Raw genomic sequence first — 17,365 nt, 5'->3', positions numbered from 1 at the left:
GGCCGGCCGGGGTCGGCCCACGGCGCGGGAGAGAGAGAAAAAGAGGAGAGAGAAAGAGAGAGAAAAAGAAAGAAAAGATCTCCTCCTCATTTTCGAAATCCGATCTTTCTACATGCATGCATTTGCACTTTCAAAGCAATCAAAAGAAATGCAAGGTTCGGCATGGTGCATCAAACAACATAAGGTATTTAGGGTTTTTCCTACACGGGAGATCCAAACCGAATCCCGCTAAACTTTGAAAGAGGTCAAGGTTTAGCGAGGGAAAAAGAAAAGGGAAAGGTAACGCCCGAATTTTGGCGAGTAAAGAAAAGAAAAAATTCAACTGCAAAATTCGGGGCGTTACAAACCTATCCCCCTTAAAAGAATCTCGCCCTCGAGATTCAGGGCTGGCTAGCAAAGAGCTCCGGGTACTTGGCCATCAGATCATCTTCACGCTCCCAGGTTGCTTCTTCCTCAGAGTGGTGACTCCATCTGACTTTGCACATTCTGACGGTCTTCCTTCGGGTGACTCTATCTGCAACCTCAAGGATCTGAGCTGGCTTCTCAACGTAGGTCAAGTCCTCCTGGACCTCAAGACCTTCCACTGGCAGCTGCTCTTCTGGCACACGCAAGCACTTCTTCAACTGAGACACATGAAAGACATCATGCACAGCAGACAAATTCTCTGGCAAACTGAGCTGATAGGCCACTTCTCCACGTCTTGCAAGAATCTGATACGGACCAATGTAGCGGGGTGCCAGCTTGCCTTTGACTCCGAATCTTCTGACTCCTCTGATCGGTGACACTTTCAGATAGACAAAGTCTCCGACTTCGAAACTCAGCTCTCTTCTTCTTGTGTCTGCATAGCTTCGCTGCCTCGATTGCGCTATCTTCAGATTCTCTCGGACCATCTTGATGTTCTCTTCGGCTTCAAGCAAAATGTCTGGCCCAAACACTTGCTTTTCTCCAGGCTGATCCCATTGCAACGGAGTTCTACAACTCCTTCCATAAAGCGCTTGAAACGGTGACATCTTCAAACTGGCCTGGTAACTGTTGTTATAGGAAAACTCTGCATAAGGCAATCGCTTGTCCCATCCGGACTGATCTTGCAACGCACAGGCTCTCAACATATCTTCAAGAATTTGATTGGTTCTTTCAGTCTGACCATCTGTCTGCGGGTGATAAGCTGAACTGAAATTCAGATGCGTGCCCAAGGCTTCATGCAACTGCTGCCAGAAATGAGAGGTGAACTGCGTTCCTCTGTCTGACACTATCTTCTTTGGCACACCATGAAGACAAACGATCCGAGACATATACAATTCTGCCAATACTGCACTGTTGTAGTTGGTCTTGACAGGTATGAAGTGGGCTGACTTGGTCAAACGGTCCACTACTACCCAAATGGAATCGTAGCCGGCTCGAGTGCGAGGCAATCCGACTATGAAATCCATGCCAATTTCATCCCATTTCCACTGAGGGATCTGCAACGGTTGCAACAATCCAGCTGGTCTCTGGTGTTCTGCCTTAATTCTTCGACAACTATCGCACATAGCCACATGCTCTGCGATTTCTCTTTTCATTCCGTACCACCAGAATTTCTTCTTCAGATCCTGATACATCTTCTCACTGCCAGGGTGAATCGAATAAGCTGTCTCATGAGCTTCCTTAAGAATCAACTCCCGAATAGACTGGACATTGGGAACACACAAGCGGTCTTTGAACCATACCACACCTTCTGCATCTTCTCGAAAGTCTTTGCCTCTGCCATCTAGAATCAATCGCCGAATCTCACTGATCTTCTCATCATTTTTCTGCGCTTCTTTGATTTCGCGCTCCAAGGTAGGTTCCAATTCAACTGTGACTCCTCGCGAATTGTTCAGAAACCCGAGACTCAACCTGTCAAACTCTTTGGCCAACTCATAAGGCATCGGACGAGCGACCATCAGATTGACTTGACTCTTTCTGCTCAAAGCATCTGCCACTACGTTTGCTTTGCCTGGATGGTAATGAATCTCCAACTCATAGTCTTTGATCAACTCTAACCATCTTCGTTGCCTCATGTTCAACTCCGACTGAGTGAATATGTACTTCAGACTCTTGTGGTCTGTGTAGACATCGCATTTCTGTCCATACAGATAGTGCCTCCATGTCTTCAGTGCGTGAACCACTGCTGCCAACTCTAGATCATGGATTGGGTAGTTCTTCTCATGAACCTTCAGCTGTCGGGACGAGTAAGCCACAACTCTTCCCTCTTGCATCAACACGCATCCCAAACCTGTGTAACAAGCATCACAATACACCGAGAAGGGCTTGTGCACATCAGGCAAGACTAGGACAGGCGCTGTTGTCAACTTCTCTTTCAGCGCTTCAAAGGCCTCTTGGCATTTCTGGGTCCACTTGAATTCAACCTTGTTGCCTAGCAACGCTGTCATTGGTTTCGCAATCTTCGAAAACCCTTCAATGAATCGCCGATAATATCCGGCCATTCCAATGAAACTCTTGATTCCTCTAGCATCTGTTGGCGCTTTCCAGTTTAGAATGTCTGCCACTTTCTTCGGATCCACAGCCAATCCTTCTTTGTTGATTATGTGACCCAAGAACAGGACTTCACTGATCCAGAACTCACACTTGCTCAACTTTGCATACAACTGGTGCTCTCGCAATCTCTGCAACACCATCCTCAAATGATCTGCATGCTCTTCTTCACTTTGAGAATAAACCAGAATGTCATCAATGAATACCACCACGAACTTATCAAGATAATCCATGAATACACTGTTCATCAAGTTCATAAAGAACGCTGGTGCATTGGTCAAACCAAAAGACATCACTGTGAACTCATATAAACCATACTTGGTAATGAATGCCGTCTTCGGAATGTCCGAAGGTCGGATCCTGAGCTGATGATAACCTGACCTCAGATCGATCTTGGAGAACACACTGGCTCCTCTCAACTGGTCGAACAGATCTTCTATTCTGGGCAAAGGATACTTGTTCTTGATCGTGACCTCATTCAAAGCTCGATAATCAATACACATCCTCTTGGTGCCATCTTTCTTCTCCACAAACAAGACAGGGGCGGCCCAAGGCGAAGTGCTTGGCCGGATGTAACCTTTCTCTGACAGCTCATCAATCTGCTTCTTAAGCTCAACCAACTCTGGTCCAGATATTCTGTAAGCTCTCTTAGAGATGGGGGCGGTTCCAGGAAGAAGCTCTATAGCAAATTCAACTTTCCGCTCTGGTGGCATACCCGGTAAGTCCTTTGGAAACACATCTGGGAATTCGGAAACAACCTTGATACTCTCAATTGGGTCTGCTTCACTGCTATCAACGGCCATCTGATAACAACTTCCTTTCTTTGGCTCAGGCGGGACTAACTCGGTCACCACTTCCTCTCCTAGTGGGGACACCAACTTGATTGTCCTTTTATCACAACTGATAACTGCCTGATACTTATCTAACCAATTCATCCCTAGGATGACATCTATTCCCTGAGTACCCATTACTATAAGGTTGGCGGGAAACGCTATCCCCCTTATTTCCACACTTACATTTAAACAAATGCTATCAGCTCGAATTCTACCACCAGCTGAGTCAATTTGAATAGGGGTTGACATGGTAGTAATTGAAAGATTATGTGCTTCTACCCATGATGCAGTAATGAAAGAATGTGTTGCTCCAGTATCAAATAACACTTCTGCAATATGGGAATCGACTGGGAACATACCTACTGTCATGCCGGGGGTCTCCTGAACTGCTTCAGCTTCCAAGTGGTTCAGTCTTCCATGATTATAACGCGGCTGAGGGCGATTGCCTGCTCCAGGCTGAGACACATTCTGCTTTGCTGGGGCATTGGGGCCTGACTGCTGCTGGGCTGCCTTCTTCGGACATTGCATCACCCAGTGGCCTTGCTCTCCACAGTGGAAACATGCCCTGTTTCCAACCTGAGCTAGTGCTGCCTGACTGTTCTGCTGATTTGCTGGGGCAGGAAGACGAGGTGCTTGCTGATTCTGCTTCTGAAACTGACCTCCTGACTGATTGCTCTGACGGTTCTGGTACTGATGCTGAGGATACTGCCTTTGGAACTGCTGATACTGCTGACGCTGCTGATGCTGCTGAGGTGGACGCTGGTTCTGCCTGAACTGCTGAGGTTGATTGCCTGAGAAACGGGGACGGCTGCTGCTTCCAGGCTGGGGTCCACTGATCTTGCGCTTACGATCTTCCATCTCCTTACGCTTCCTTTCTGTCATGATTGCTCTGTCAATCAGGTGCTGGAATGTCGGGAAGGTGTGATTCATCAGCTGATACTGCAGAGGGTCAACCAAGCCTCTCAGAAAACGGTACTGTCGCTTGGCGTCGGTGTTGACATCTTCGGGAGCGTAGCGAGACAATTGCAGAAACCTGTCTCGATACTCGCTGACAGACGATGACCCTTGCTTGAGGGCCAGGAACTCCTCCTTCTTCACTGTCATCAGACCTGCAGGCACATGGTACTGACGAAAGCTACCTCTGAATTCTTCCCAGGTGATGGTGTCGGGGTTGGCATGGGTGGCGAGGTAAGACTCCCACCATGACTGGGCTGCTCCTCTCAACAGACGGGGACCATACAGAACTTTCTCCCTGTCATCACACTGAGCGGTATGCAACTCCCGCTCCACAGTGCGCAGCCAATCTTCAGCATCCATGGGGTCAGAAGAGTGAGCAAACGTTGGTGGATGACCTCTCATGAATTCAGCACGCTTATCTCTAGGCATCTGAGGCATCTGAGGCTGGGGTGGAGCCTGCTGCTGCTGCTGCTGCTGCTGCTGAATGGCGGCCAAAGTCTGACCGATGGCTTGAACTGCCTGAGTCTGCATCAGAAACATCTGCTCAATCGACATCGGGGGCGGGGGCGGCAGCTGCTGCTGCTGGGGCGCCTCATCTTGCTGACCGGCTTGCTCCTGCTGAGCACGCCTTCCTCCTCTGCGCCTGTTCTCTGACATCTGCAGAACGCAACCACACATCAGAACTGATCTGGCAAATCTTGCAGCATAAGAAAAGAGAATAGAATTCCTCAACAGCACTGAACAGATGAGCATCTTCACTGATCTCCAACACAGACCACACAGATTCTCAGATAAAGAGGAAAGTAGAATAAAGGTTTTCCCAACTATATAACTAACTTTATTAACATAGTATGTAAACCAAAATGCAGGGGATACCCACACTCTGGTGACAATCATTACAAAGATCCAAACCAAACATAGTTCACCATGACAAACATAAATGCACAGGGTATAGCAAACTACCCTGTCTAACTAAAACTAACTAAGACCGAGTCTAACACTAAGACTGAAGCTTCCATGTATATATATTTCGTATTAATTACAAGATCCAACTCTAACGATCTATGGTTCTAGGTTGATCTTGGTCTTGCAGGCGGGATTGCCATAAGACTGGTGTCCACGCTGAGGTGAGCGGTACGGGTGCTGAGTCCCGACGGGAGCGGGGGAACCACCATCCAGATAACGACGTTCCGCGCGCTCAGCCCGCAGCTGGGCGATCTCAGCACGAGCCCTACTCAGCTCGTCTAATGCATGGTCCAGCTCCGTGTTTAGCACGGCGGCTAGGTTGACTGTGCTGCTCAACCTAGGATTGCCCTCACCGACAGGTGAGACAATCACGCCTCCTGTGCTGCCAGATGGACGGCGGGGGTAATACTTCAGGTCAAGACCGTCAGCTGCCCCACCGAAAACCGAGCAGTAGTGCGAAAGCGCACGCCGTGCAGCATCTTGCATGGCTGCCTCAGCTGAGTCCCGCTCAGAGATAGAATAGTGCTCTGAACAGGCCTCTGCACCCTGGAGACTGTCCTCCGGGCAGCGCACCAAGCAAGTTGCCTCCCAGCGGTCCGGGTAGACCCCGCGACTATGCTGGTAGACCACACAGCGATACTCGACGGACCAAGTATGCCGGTCAAATGCCCGACGTAGCAGGGTGTCGAGCGCATCGTGGAAGTGACACCCGCGAGCAGCGCCGCGAGTGATGGGTCGAGCAACCCATCCTTCCGGCTCAGGGTTAGCAGAGAAGTCGGTGTCGTGGCTCGAGCTGTCGTCGCCATCTCCGTCGTCTGGGTCTCCTCCAGCAGCTACTCCAGAAGCTGGGGCGCCCAGGGGTGGTGCAGGGGGCGGCTCCAGAGGAAGCACAGGGGAGCAGCTCCTCACAGACTCTATCTCCTGGTGGAGCGAGAAGGAAGAGCTCTGCTGCTCCTGTCGTCGACGTTCCTGCTCCTCACGCAGGCGGTGGTGTAGTCTCTCCAAGTGGCTGGACTGTCCGGCCACGGGACGGCGAAGCGGACGCTCAGCAAGGCGGGAGGGTAAGAAGGGGATGACTGACTTTCGTGCAGTGTGTCTAAGTCGAGCCATCTACAAAAGACATCGCAAGCAAAAGGGTAAGAATAGAATTAATATGACCAGCAAGTAATGAATCATAAATAAATGAAGGATCAGAATAAAACATAATTTTCAGCAAGGTATAATATGTAGTAGAACATAGGTTTGGTCAGTAGGACCAACTTTTGAAGGGATATCAAAGTCAAGGCAGAGACAGAGGTCTATAGTCCTTAGAACGACCATTCTACTCTAGGTTAGCGGTCCTACAGTCAGCACGGCTTTGATACCACTTATGTCACACCCGGTTTTAGAAGGCAAACCGAATGCGAACCATGTACGTGCCAGGATCAGTTATTCACGTACACAGCAGTTACATAATATGGACATCATCACACAGTGCTCAAAATAGTATTAAAAAGGGATAATAGTCGATTACATCATACGTCTGAGACGTCCATATAGTTCTTACAATAAATCAAAGTGCGAAAACGAAACGTAGATAGCACGGCCTTCACAGGCAGCCGACTGGGGGTTGCCGCTAACCCACACCTAGAACTCGTCGTAGTCTTGGAACTCCTGGAAGTCTCCTTCCACAACTTCATCTTCGCCTGAGCAGTGGTTGCAATGCTGACAACCTGGGGGGGGTTTGGTGTGTAGAGCAAGGGTGAGTACACATCAACATACTCAGCAAGTATCCTGTTTGGCTGTAGTGGACTAGCTTTATGTGGGGATAAGTCAAGCAGTTGCTTTTAGTTGGTCAGGTTATTACTTACTAGTAGAAAGCCAGGTTTTAACATTAACCCAAGTTATTAACCCAATGTATCCTTTCCAAACGGAAAGAATACCACTTACCAATACCATAATCATAACCAGAACCATCAATCTCATTGCCACCTGTACCAAAATATCTCTGATCAAGTATCACTAATCACTGGAGCTCCCTTGGCCGCTCATAACCGTGAGCACGGCTGATATATCAGTTTCATAACACTCTGCAGAGGTTGTGCACTTTACCCACAAGCCGTGATTCCCTCTTGCCTCGGGCCGATCAAACCCTTAAACACTACCAAGGTGAATAGGCAGGGTTTCACTACGTAGCCTTTACAAAGATTCCCCGGGGCTGTAGCCACCCGTTAGGTTTCCTAAATGCACCGCACTCCTCCCCAAGGGGCGAACCCAAACTTGGCAGAGCGAGCCGCATACACCGAGCCCCATTGACGGCACGACGGCTAAGTGAACTACATCCCGGATCCTCTAATTATTCAGCTAAGGGCACCCCATTCCACCCTCATGGTTGCACTGTTTTCCCGGGCGGTCATCCATAGAACAGGTCCTTACGGAGAGGCACTCGAGAAACCGCTCGAGTCCCCTTGAAAACCACAAGTATAATCATAAAGAAGAACGGGAAAACAGCGTATCATAGATAATCACATCATGTTCATTGATTAGAGTTGAGCAATAGCATCAGACTAAGTAGTAATAATCCGACCCAAATAGGTAAACAAGGACATGGATAACAAAAGCTAGTCAATCCTTAGGTATAAATGTGTAATGCGGGAGGTGAATTAAAGAATGAATAGGACAGAGATAGGTCAAAGGACACTTGCCTCCACCAACCGACTGCTGCTCAGGGGCTTCTCCTGCGAATTCCTCGGGCTCTTCGACCGAATCGTTCTCTATGCGAGCGCAAACATACATACATCCATCCACATATTTAATACAAAAGAACAGTACACCATACAAGATAACAAATAAAGCGAATATGCATCAAGTATGACATTCGATATCGCATTTGTTATGGTTAGAAAGAAACGGAAAAGGTCTCGCAGGGGGTTAAATCTTATGCACTAATGACACAATTGGTTTTTAACAAAATAATTCTGTTATATATATTTATATATACTAATGGAAACCTAATCACTTTTAGTTGATCAACATTGCACAGGGTAAACAATTAACTACGTGAATCAATAGCATAACGGAATTTTAAATTAAACTTCCTATTTTCCCATAGCATGAACAGTGATTAGCCTACTTAAAATACAGTAATTATAATCACAGAAAGTAAATAAAATAAAATAAAAAATAAAATAAAAAAAACAGAGGGGGGGGGGCGGTTGAACCGGCCCTAGGGCGGTTGAACCGGCCCTAGGCGGGGCGCGCAGGGGGCGGCCGAGCGGCCGAGCAGGGGGGGGGGGGGGCGGGGGGGGGCCGAGCGGCCGAGCCGGCCGAGCCGGCCATGGGGGCGCGCGCGGGGGGGCCGGGGGCGCAGCCAAGGGGCCGAGCGGGCGGGGTGGGGCGGGCGGCCGAACCGGCCATGGGGCCGAGCGGCGAGAGGAAGGGGAGGGAGGAGAGGGGAAGGGAGGAGAGGGAGGAGGGGGGGGGGGCTCACCGGCGTCGGGGATCGACGGCGAGGGGCGGCCGGCGGCAGGGGGCGGCGCGGCGACCTAGGGCAGGGGGCGGGTAGGGGGTAGGGGCGGCGGCCTAGGTGGGGAGGGAGAAAATGAGGGGGGAGAGGGAGAGGGTTAGGGGATAAGGGAAAGAGAGGGGGGGGGGGCGGCTGGGCCTATTGGGCCCAAGGGGGGGGCGCGCAGGGGCCTGGGCCGGCCGGGGTCGGCCCACGGCGCGGGAGAGAGAGAAAAAGAGGAGAGAGAAAGAGAGAGAAAAAGAAAGAAAAGATCTCCTCCTCATTTTCGAAATCCGATCTTTCTACATGCATGCATTTGCACTTTCAAAGCAATCAAAAGAAATGCAAGGTTCGGCATGGTGCATCAAACAACATAAGGTATTTAGGGTTTTTCCTACACGGGAGATCCAAACCGAATCCCGCTAAACTTTGAAAGAGGTCAAGGTTTAGCGAGGGAAAAAGAAAAGGGAAAGGTAACGCCCGAATTTTGGCGAGTAAAGAAAAGAAAAAATTCAACTGCAAAATTCGGGGCGTTACACCCAACCCCAGCACGCGGCCGAGGAGCACCGTCAGGGGGCTGGGGGAAGCAGCGTGCTGAAGCTCCAGCTCGGCTCGCGGGAAGGCTCTGTGGCCCCAACGGACGCCAACCCGACGCCTCCCACGGCGTCGCTGTCACCGTCCCCGCCTGCTTCGGGGCAGGACCCGGTGGGTGGTCAGGTCGAGCAAGCGGTGGAGGAGACTGCTGCTGCGGTGGCGGTGGCCATGAGGGGGCGTCGGGACGCGAAGTAGCCGAAGAGGAGGCAGGAAGCCAGAGGGAGCAATGTGCTTTGGAGATGCAGGCGGAGTATTTGAGCCGTGATGGAGCAAATGGGGAGGAGTCCATTGGGGACTGGGGGGCTTTGGAAGCTCCGCGAGGACGGCGCGACGGGCGGAGCGCGGGAGGCGAGGAAGAGGACGGGGAGGAACGCAGGGGAGGGATTTGCAGTGGGGAGGGGGCGCGGGTCATGCGGCCGCCATTGCCGCGGTCGGGGGGGGGGAGGGGAGCACGTGCAGAGAGGAGGGCGCCCGCCAGCGACCGGCGCGTCTGGTACTCGTCCATAGGCGGGCGCGGGCCGCACACTCCGGCCAGGGGTTCGAGTTCAGGTGGCGACGGGCGGCGGCGGTCGCGGGCGCATGCGGATTCGGACCAGATGGATTGCCCTAGCCTTGTATCGGCTCCGAGCGATGGGCGGGCGAGGGCAAGCCAGGCGAATTGGTTGGTTGCGCGTGGGCGGATGGGCGGAGGCGGGAGCACGCGCAGAGGGGGGAGGCGGGGGCAAGCGAGACGGTCTACACTATCGTCTTAATAGTTAGTAGAGATTTGAGCAGTAGGAAATTATCGTAACTCGACTAGCCACCATACGGCAACCTTGAACAGCATCACCAATGCGAGATAAACACACAAAAGCACGACAACATAAGGGCCAAATGCAGACACGTCCTTGCGGAATGCAAAGAAGAAAATAGTATCATCGACAATTCTTTTCGCAATAATGTCCACAAGATCTCTCATAAGTATCCTAGTATCGACAAAAGGTTGGGTTATGCTTGGATGTCCTTGGCTTCAATGTGACAATTGACAAGAAAAACATGTTAGCTCACAGCTTAACACAACAGAAACGAGAGAAAAACCCTCTGGTTAATGCGATGTCAACAACTACTGAACATGCCCTTCCGGCCTTACCCACCCCTATATACTTCAGCTCGTGTAGAGAGCGGATGGTGGGAGCTTCTGGCTGCTAGACAAGTTACCAAATATGTCATTGCAGCCGACCCATGTTCTCTGCTCCCTTGCCTCCCAGTAACCTCCGACGTAGCGGTACGTTCCATCCTCGCTGTCCCTTTGGAACCATCTTGGTTTCCAGCCACTCTCCTGCATCTTCCTTGCCTGCAGACCAAGACATACAAGACTTCAGTTAAGGCAAAATAAAAAAATGCATTAAACATCCCATGATGGGAAATCAGTCCACCATGTACATGCAAGATCTCAAGGTGCAAGCAGTGCCCAAACAATGTAGAAATGGAGTCGATCAGTGATCATGATGTAGCTTTCATGAGAAAAAAAAAGTATAGCAATGTAAAATGTGTACAACCATCCGTTGCTGTGTCTCGAGGCGCAGTTTTTCAGCATTGGCCTTCTCGTACTCCCCATTCTCCAGGTGCCGTTGATCTGGTCTCAGCCTTGAATCCGTCGGTGGCAGCTTCTCCTTAACAAGAGCGTAAAAGATGTGTCGTAGCCTTTTAGGTTAAGAGCTAACAGAACTCAGATTATGGGATATATGTATGTTCCATGTGTACCTCGAGCTCTGGTGTTAACTCATTTAGTGTTATTGCAAATGCGGACAAGTTGTAGCGGGTAGGATTGACTGGAGGCTCATTTTTCTCCCATAGCAAAGTGGAACCAGAACTCTGATGTGGACCATGAGAGTTCACCTTAGAGGCATCATTGTTGATGACACAATGCACACTTTCATCCCACTTCCCCGTCAATGTTGCAACCTTGCTTCCACCAGCATCCTTGACGACTCCTTGAACCTTCCATAGAGCCATATATTAGCACAACCCATATAAATCTTATGGGTGATTTTTTTGTCTTTCTTTACCTGGCGAGGATTCCGATCAAGGAAAGACTGCTCCTTAAAAGTCAGCTTGCATGAATATCGTCTATTCCCACTTATGTTCATTGTGCCATGGTGATGGCAATATACTCGACCAAGGATAAGGTTGTTAATTGTTGTTGTAACCTGACAAGGAAAAGAAAAAACATTTTAACATAATAGTCAACAAGCATTTACTATCTCTTGTAGATCTCAGAGTGTAGATATGCAGAGAGGCAATTCAGAGATGGGGTGGGTCAACCCATTAGGTAGTTCGCCCAACCCACGAGAGCAAGGGCAAAGGGCTGCAAGGATCAACAAAGTCCAAAACAAATGGGTCAATAGAACTGGAACTATTGACCCGATGGGTAAGATGGATCAACCCTCGTGTGACCACCTGAAAATGATGCCCAAGACCAATCCGCTTGACGTGACGCCTTCCTGCATCCACTTCATCCCCATGCGGCAGGTGCCTATATGTGGTATATTTGAAATCGATTTTTTTGCTAAGTCCACTGCTTGTATTGCTGTGCAATATATGAGTTTAAAATCTTGCAAATGTTGTTAGATTAGTACAAAGTCAAATTATTTATTTACATTTGACTAGGATCGGCTTCAAATTTCTCACTTCATTTTTTCTGAGAAAAAAATTTGGACCAACCCATGATACACATTGAGCTGGCCTTGCCGAGGCCAGAGTCTTTAGCTAAAACGGGCTGATCCATGGCCTCTGAATTTGGCAGGTCCAGGGCTCCAGGCCAGCATCTCTAAGGCAATCATTTTCTAGTAATCAATGAATCACAATATCCAAAGATGTTGAAATTAAACTTGGATGTGTTCATACAACCAGTGTAGACGATAGACTAGAGGGACAATAGCTGCATAATTGTCAATAAAAGAAAGGAAATAATATGAGCATTATCCATTGACAAGCAATTTATACCTTGCTCCATTGGAAAATTTCTCCATCATCAAACTCTAAAGTTAGCACACCATTAGGATCCAATTGAATGGATTGTCCCCAGAATTTGCTCTTCAGATTGCTGTCTCCCCAAAATTTCCAACCTTTCCCCTCACAGTGACATGCCATGACCATAGGATGATGACTGACCTGGTGCAAGAATAAACAAAAACATTTAGTCAAGTGTGTTCTCATATATAATAAAATTTTAGTAATACTCCAGTGGTGGATCCTTGTACGTGATGTTTTTAGTGATTCCTCTTTCAGGCCTATATTCAGAATGATTTGTTAAGTGACCAAACAATAATTGATAATTAGCTAAACTTATATGTGTTGGGTGCCAAACTGACCTTTTCAGAGAAAAAACGGATCCCCTTTTCAGGGTAATCAGCTTCATAGGTTTCCCCAAGCAATGGATTGAAAGGTTTGCAAGGCCGGGAATCTGTGGATGCATATCCAGAGACCGCAAATGCAGCAACATAAAGAATTCTCATCAGACCATTCCCCTGAATGCAGAAGCAAAATTATTATGGTATTGTTAAATCAATTTATAGATAAATAAGAAACACCATTAGTCTGAGAACTGAGTGATAACTTGGTCGGTAGAGTCTCCCATCGAGGCCACCCACCCAGGCTCAAACCTTGAAACCTAGGTGCTCACAAAATGTAGCTACCTGCCTACCTCCTTGTGAACTGGTTCAGCGATCTTTCTGACCACTTAAGTTCCAGTAACTATTTCAAAACAAAGCTAAGGGAATGCCACATGGTTGATTTGTTTTTTAGAAAAAAACACTGACTTAAATGAAGTATAACTCCATCAGTCAAAAATTGAGTCCAATATCCAGTGCTGTTTTTTAAAGACTGAAAGTGCAAATTTCCTAATTTAAAATATTATCCTATGTCATTGGGTTGAAAAAAATGTATTTCATGCCGGCCATTGTGTTAACCAGTTTCTCTTCATGGGTCGTTTATTCCCTACTATTGGATAATTCCCCCAACAGTAGTTTCCAGCAGATTTAAGTAATTCAATGTAGATGTTTGGACCAGATTCGCATTCAAAAGAAAATGTATGGGTCAAGGAAAACAGGAAGGTAGAGAAACAGACATACCCTTAAACCACATTCATATGCACGATCCAACAAATAAGAATACTCCAACTCTTCAAAGCACTTCTGGAGAGAAGATAAAGGCTCATTAAAGTAAACAGGAAGACAAACTCTTGTTAGATCCTTTCCAACATTGTCTTTGATCATTGACCAAAGGCTAACTCCTTTCTCCTTTTCTATTGGTTCAGGCAACTGTAAGCGCCTTTTTGAATGTGATAGCATATATTTCTCAGCCTTGTCAACCGTCAATGATTCAACAGATTTATGATCTTCATTTCCGTTGTTTAAACATCCCTTTCTCGGGTCAGCAGGACTAGAAGCAAATTCACTGAAACTTTGCCTTGTGTCATAGAAATGAAATTCATCTCCGTCTGATAGTTCACTAATCTCTTGCTTGCCAACATCATCAGAAGATTCTGTGTTGCTATATTCTGATGAGAAAACAAAGGTAGGGATGGTAAGCATATTTCAGATCACATGCAAAGGGAAATGGCTGCAACAAAAGTGCATCAAAGAAGCCATAATGCTCGAGCACCACCTATTCCTGGGATTTAAACTATTTGATATTTGGGCAATCCAAAGGACAAAAGGCAAGATGTGCAAGTGATCAGATATAAATGACTGTCAACAACTCAAATGCTGAGCATCTATCATCATTTTGAATATTGGCATGTCATAGATATTTATAGCCCAGGGAGCTTCTATGCTACATGTTTAAAGGTGGAATGGTAGAAAACTATTCGCTATACTCAAATTCCATTCCACGTGTCAGATGAAGCTAGGAAAGAAACAATGTACCGAAACATCACTCCTGAAAAAGTGGTCCAGTAAAATTGTGCAATGAATAGCCACAGTTATATGGAAGAATGGAATGGATATTGCATCACCAATGAAAGACTTATCATGGCTAGGAAAAAGGTTGCATCAATTTTACCGAGTAAACTTTAAAATTGACTAGACAGGATATTTCAAAGAAAAAAGGAGCAACAAGAGGAACAACAAGTACCACTACATTTTCCAGAGCTGGAGCAGTCATGCTTGAACAGCTCTAGCCGTGGCTTCTCAGGGACAGTTGAATCTACTGAATTAACTACCTGCATGAAAAGAAGAAATTCTCTTGTCAGTGAATAGGGTCCTACTCACACCAAATTATTATTCGACTTGCAATCACAGTCCAAATAATTTTTTTTAACATGTGACAGATTGACAGTACATTTGATTAGTAAACTAGAATTGGTATGGTCTATCTTCTAAATACAAGAAGTGTTGATCAAACTACACTTACCAAAAAAACATATAGCATGATTGTAACCTGCTGAATATACAGCAATTAATCCATAAATTATAGACACATCCAGCACCCAATCCAAGAAAAAATATAACACTCAGGTATATGATTCTAAAGGAAAACCAGCATTAGTTATGACATGGTAGAACCAATAAGATATTGTAATATGAACTGCAACTCTATAAATGGCTTATTTTACCTATTCAATTACGAGAAAAAATTACCTCAACATCCTGTGGAAGAGTGCCAATAAAGCTTAAATACTCTTCACAACGTTGCTTCATCTGTGTTTGGTACTGCGAAAATTCTGAATGAATAATCTGCTCACAGTCTTTAATAACGGCCTCGCCAACGCCTTCAGCATTCAAGCGATTTCTGAGCTTTTCTGTGGAAAATGATGCATCATTCTGATCACCTGATAAATCCCCATTAAAAGAATATTCGCTTCTTGCAGTGACAAGCGCTTCAATCCAAGTCGCCCGGTCATTAGCACAACCAGTCCTCAGTTGAAGTGTTTTGGTCGGAGTAATTATATAAAACCGTTTATCATCTGATTTACTTTCACTAAATGATGATATCTACAAACAGGTAAAGAGAATGGCTAATCAGCAACCAGACTATTCACTATCTAGAAGCATGCAAGTAACTGAAACTTTGAATTGTGTCATCCAAGAAGTGATGATATCTACACTTGCACTCTTGCAGTTCACTTCAAAAAATATATATTTTTTGAAACCTCCACCGTTGCATTGCCATGCCAGTTAATCACTGCTTCCTCCAGCTAAAGAAACGGATAGCCAAAAAAGACAAGCAGCTTTATAGCCCATTGACTGGAGCAGAGCCAGTAGGCGAGGGACCGTTCAAGAGCCGGGGAAAAAGATGAGCCTTTAAAAAGCTCCCAGACCCTTCAATTTGCTAAGGACAGAGTGATCCGTACCTCCTCACATTCCCACTAACCCATGCACTTCCAAAATGCCAATGCGACACAAAACGGAGGCGCCAAGACACCAGGGCGTTTGAACAAGATCCAGCTGGGAGCCCGGTTGCCCCCACCTGTCGCTGGCCCCTTCCCTGGGGAGCACGGGAAACACCACTGTTGCAAGTCGATGCAAAGACTGTTCTTTCACACTAAGCTGACGCTGTAAAAGGCGAGCTCCAATCAAAACAAGGCATCGCTTTATTCCGACAGGGGATTAGCAATTTCTTGTAGCAGTGTATATACTAGCAACTTTCCATCGTTTCCTTTACCAGGAGCGTGAGCGTGAGCATGATGAGTGCTATTGCGTTTGCAAAACGATCCCCGCCGCATATCGTGACGATGGTACGGCACGAGGTAACTTTTACAGCTGGAGACTGGAGTTCCTGTGCTCGTCTGTTCTGTTGGACTGTTTCGATCCGACGCGACGCGGAAAAGAGAGGGATCGCAGGAGACCAGCTCCACTAACTGTAGCAGAAATTTTGAAGTCGATTTGCTCGACGAAATGCGTATCGATAGCACTATTTAACGAACGATTATTATGCTCGGTGTTCCCCAGTTTTGAGGATAAAATCGACGCACTGCAATGCGTCGCTGCTCTAAACAATGGCGAGACCATTCATGGCGAAACGGGGAGGGCGGCATAAAAAAATTCGGGGGGAAAAAATCAGGCAACGAATCGAGACGAGAAGGAGAGGAGAGGAGACGAGAGCGCGAGGGGTGACCTTGAGAGGCACGAATCCGATGGGGCGCTCAGCGGCGCCCGCGGCGCCGCGCGCCACCCCGATCAGCCGGACGCCGCCCGCGGCCTCGGGACGCGGCTCCGCCGCGACGCGGCGCCGGATCTTGGAGTAGGCGAGCACGCCGCCGCGGATCGCGAACCAGCGCGGGCGCCACCCCTTGCCGATGTTGGTCCACTTGTACAGGACCCCCGCCACCGCCGGCGCCGCCCCCGCGTCCTCCGCCGGCGGGGAGCGGTCGCCGGGCGCGAGCCCGCCGCCCGAGGCCGGCCACTCACCGGCGAGGCAGCAGAGCGGGTGCATCTCCCACGCCCGCATCGCGGCCGGCCCCTAGTCTCTCTCTCTCTATATCCCCCGGACCCTACACTCACGCGGCCACCACCATTTGGCTGGCTCCTCGGATTACTCTATTCGGGCAGCGGGTTCGCTCCGGCTTGGGTGGCGACTGGCGAGTGGAGCGAGGAGACGAGACGTGGACTCGAGGGCAGAGGAGGGTGGCTAGGCTTTGGTGCGGCTGCGGCGGGCGGGCGGGCGCCAGGGCGCTTTATGCTCGCTGCCTTACGCTTAACGCCTCCGCCTCCGGCTCTCGGCTCCGCAAATAGTTGGGAACTGGCGTCTTCGCGAGCAAGGCAGCGCCGGCGCGGCAAGGCCTGCTCCTGCGCCGCGCCACAAGGCCACCGCCTGTGGCCTCTGCCTGCCTGGCCTGCGCGTGCGTGCCCGTCAATGTGGCCCCGCGTGCCGGTGGATGCGTGCCGGAGTGGTTGTTCGGCCGCGCGGACGTGGCCTAGGAGGCGTTCGCTGGCTGGTTGGGTCCCGCGTGGCAGTGGCAGTGGCAGTGGCAGTGGAAGGATCCGTGTTCGTGCCGTGCGCGCTTGGCCTTGGGTCAGGCTGGTTGGTCCGGTCA

The 17,365-nt window shown here is 48.7% G+C and overlaps 1 protein-coding gene across 1 annotated transcript; it reads right to left on the bottom strand.

Moving 5' to 3' along the window:
- Positions 1–10,280: 10,280 nt before the first annotated feature.
- LOC100502349 (uncharacterized) lies at positions 10,281–17,005 on the bottom strand. Its single transcript, NM_001363268.1, has 10 exons — positions 16,447–17,005; positions 14,970–15,323; positions 14,464–14,551; positions 13,461–13,888; positions 12,702–12,857; positions 12,334–12,501; positions 11,397–11,537; positions 11,092–11,328; positions 10,887–11,000; positions 10,281–10,681 (listed from the first exon to the last, which is right to left on the bottom strand). The coding sequence occupies exons 1-10, from the start codon at positions 16,777–16,779 to the stop codon at positions 10,493–10,495; spliced, it is 2,208 nt and encodes a 735-aa protein (NP_001350197.1). The 5' UTR covers positions 16,780–17,005; the 3' UTR covers positions 10,281–10,492.
- Between the last annotated feature and the right edge of the window lie 360 nt (positions 17,006–17,365).

Source organism: Zea mays, chromosome 1 (genome assembly GCF_902167145.1).
Source record: "Zea mays cultivar B73 chromosome 1, Zm-B73-REFERENCE-NAM-5.0, whole genome shotgun sequence".
NCBI lineage: Eukaryota > Viridiplantae > Streptophyta > Magnoliopsida > Poales > Poaceae > Zea > Zea mays.
Note: the sequence above shows the minus strand (reverse complement) of the source record. Positions and strands in the feature narration are given on the sequence as shown.

What these genes read in the sequence shown, in the direction of transcription:
- LOC100502349 (NM_001363268.1), bottom strand. Translation starts at nt 16,779, where the DNA reads ATGCGGGCGTGGGAGATGCACCCGCTCTGCTGCCTCGCCGGTGAGTGG. An exon ending in TCGGATTCGTGCCTCTCAAG is followed by an intron (nt 15,324 to 16,446) that starts GTCACCCCTCGC and finishes ACCTGTTTGTAG; the next exon opens with ATATCATCATTTAGTGAAAG. An exon ending in AAATTTTCCAATGGAGCAAG is followed by an intron (nt 11,538 to 12,333) that starts GTATAAATTGCT and finishes TTTCCTTGTCAG; the next exon opens with GTTACAACAACAATTAACAA.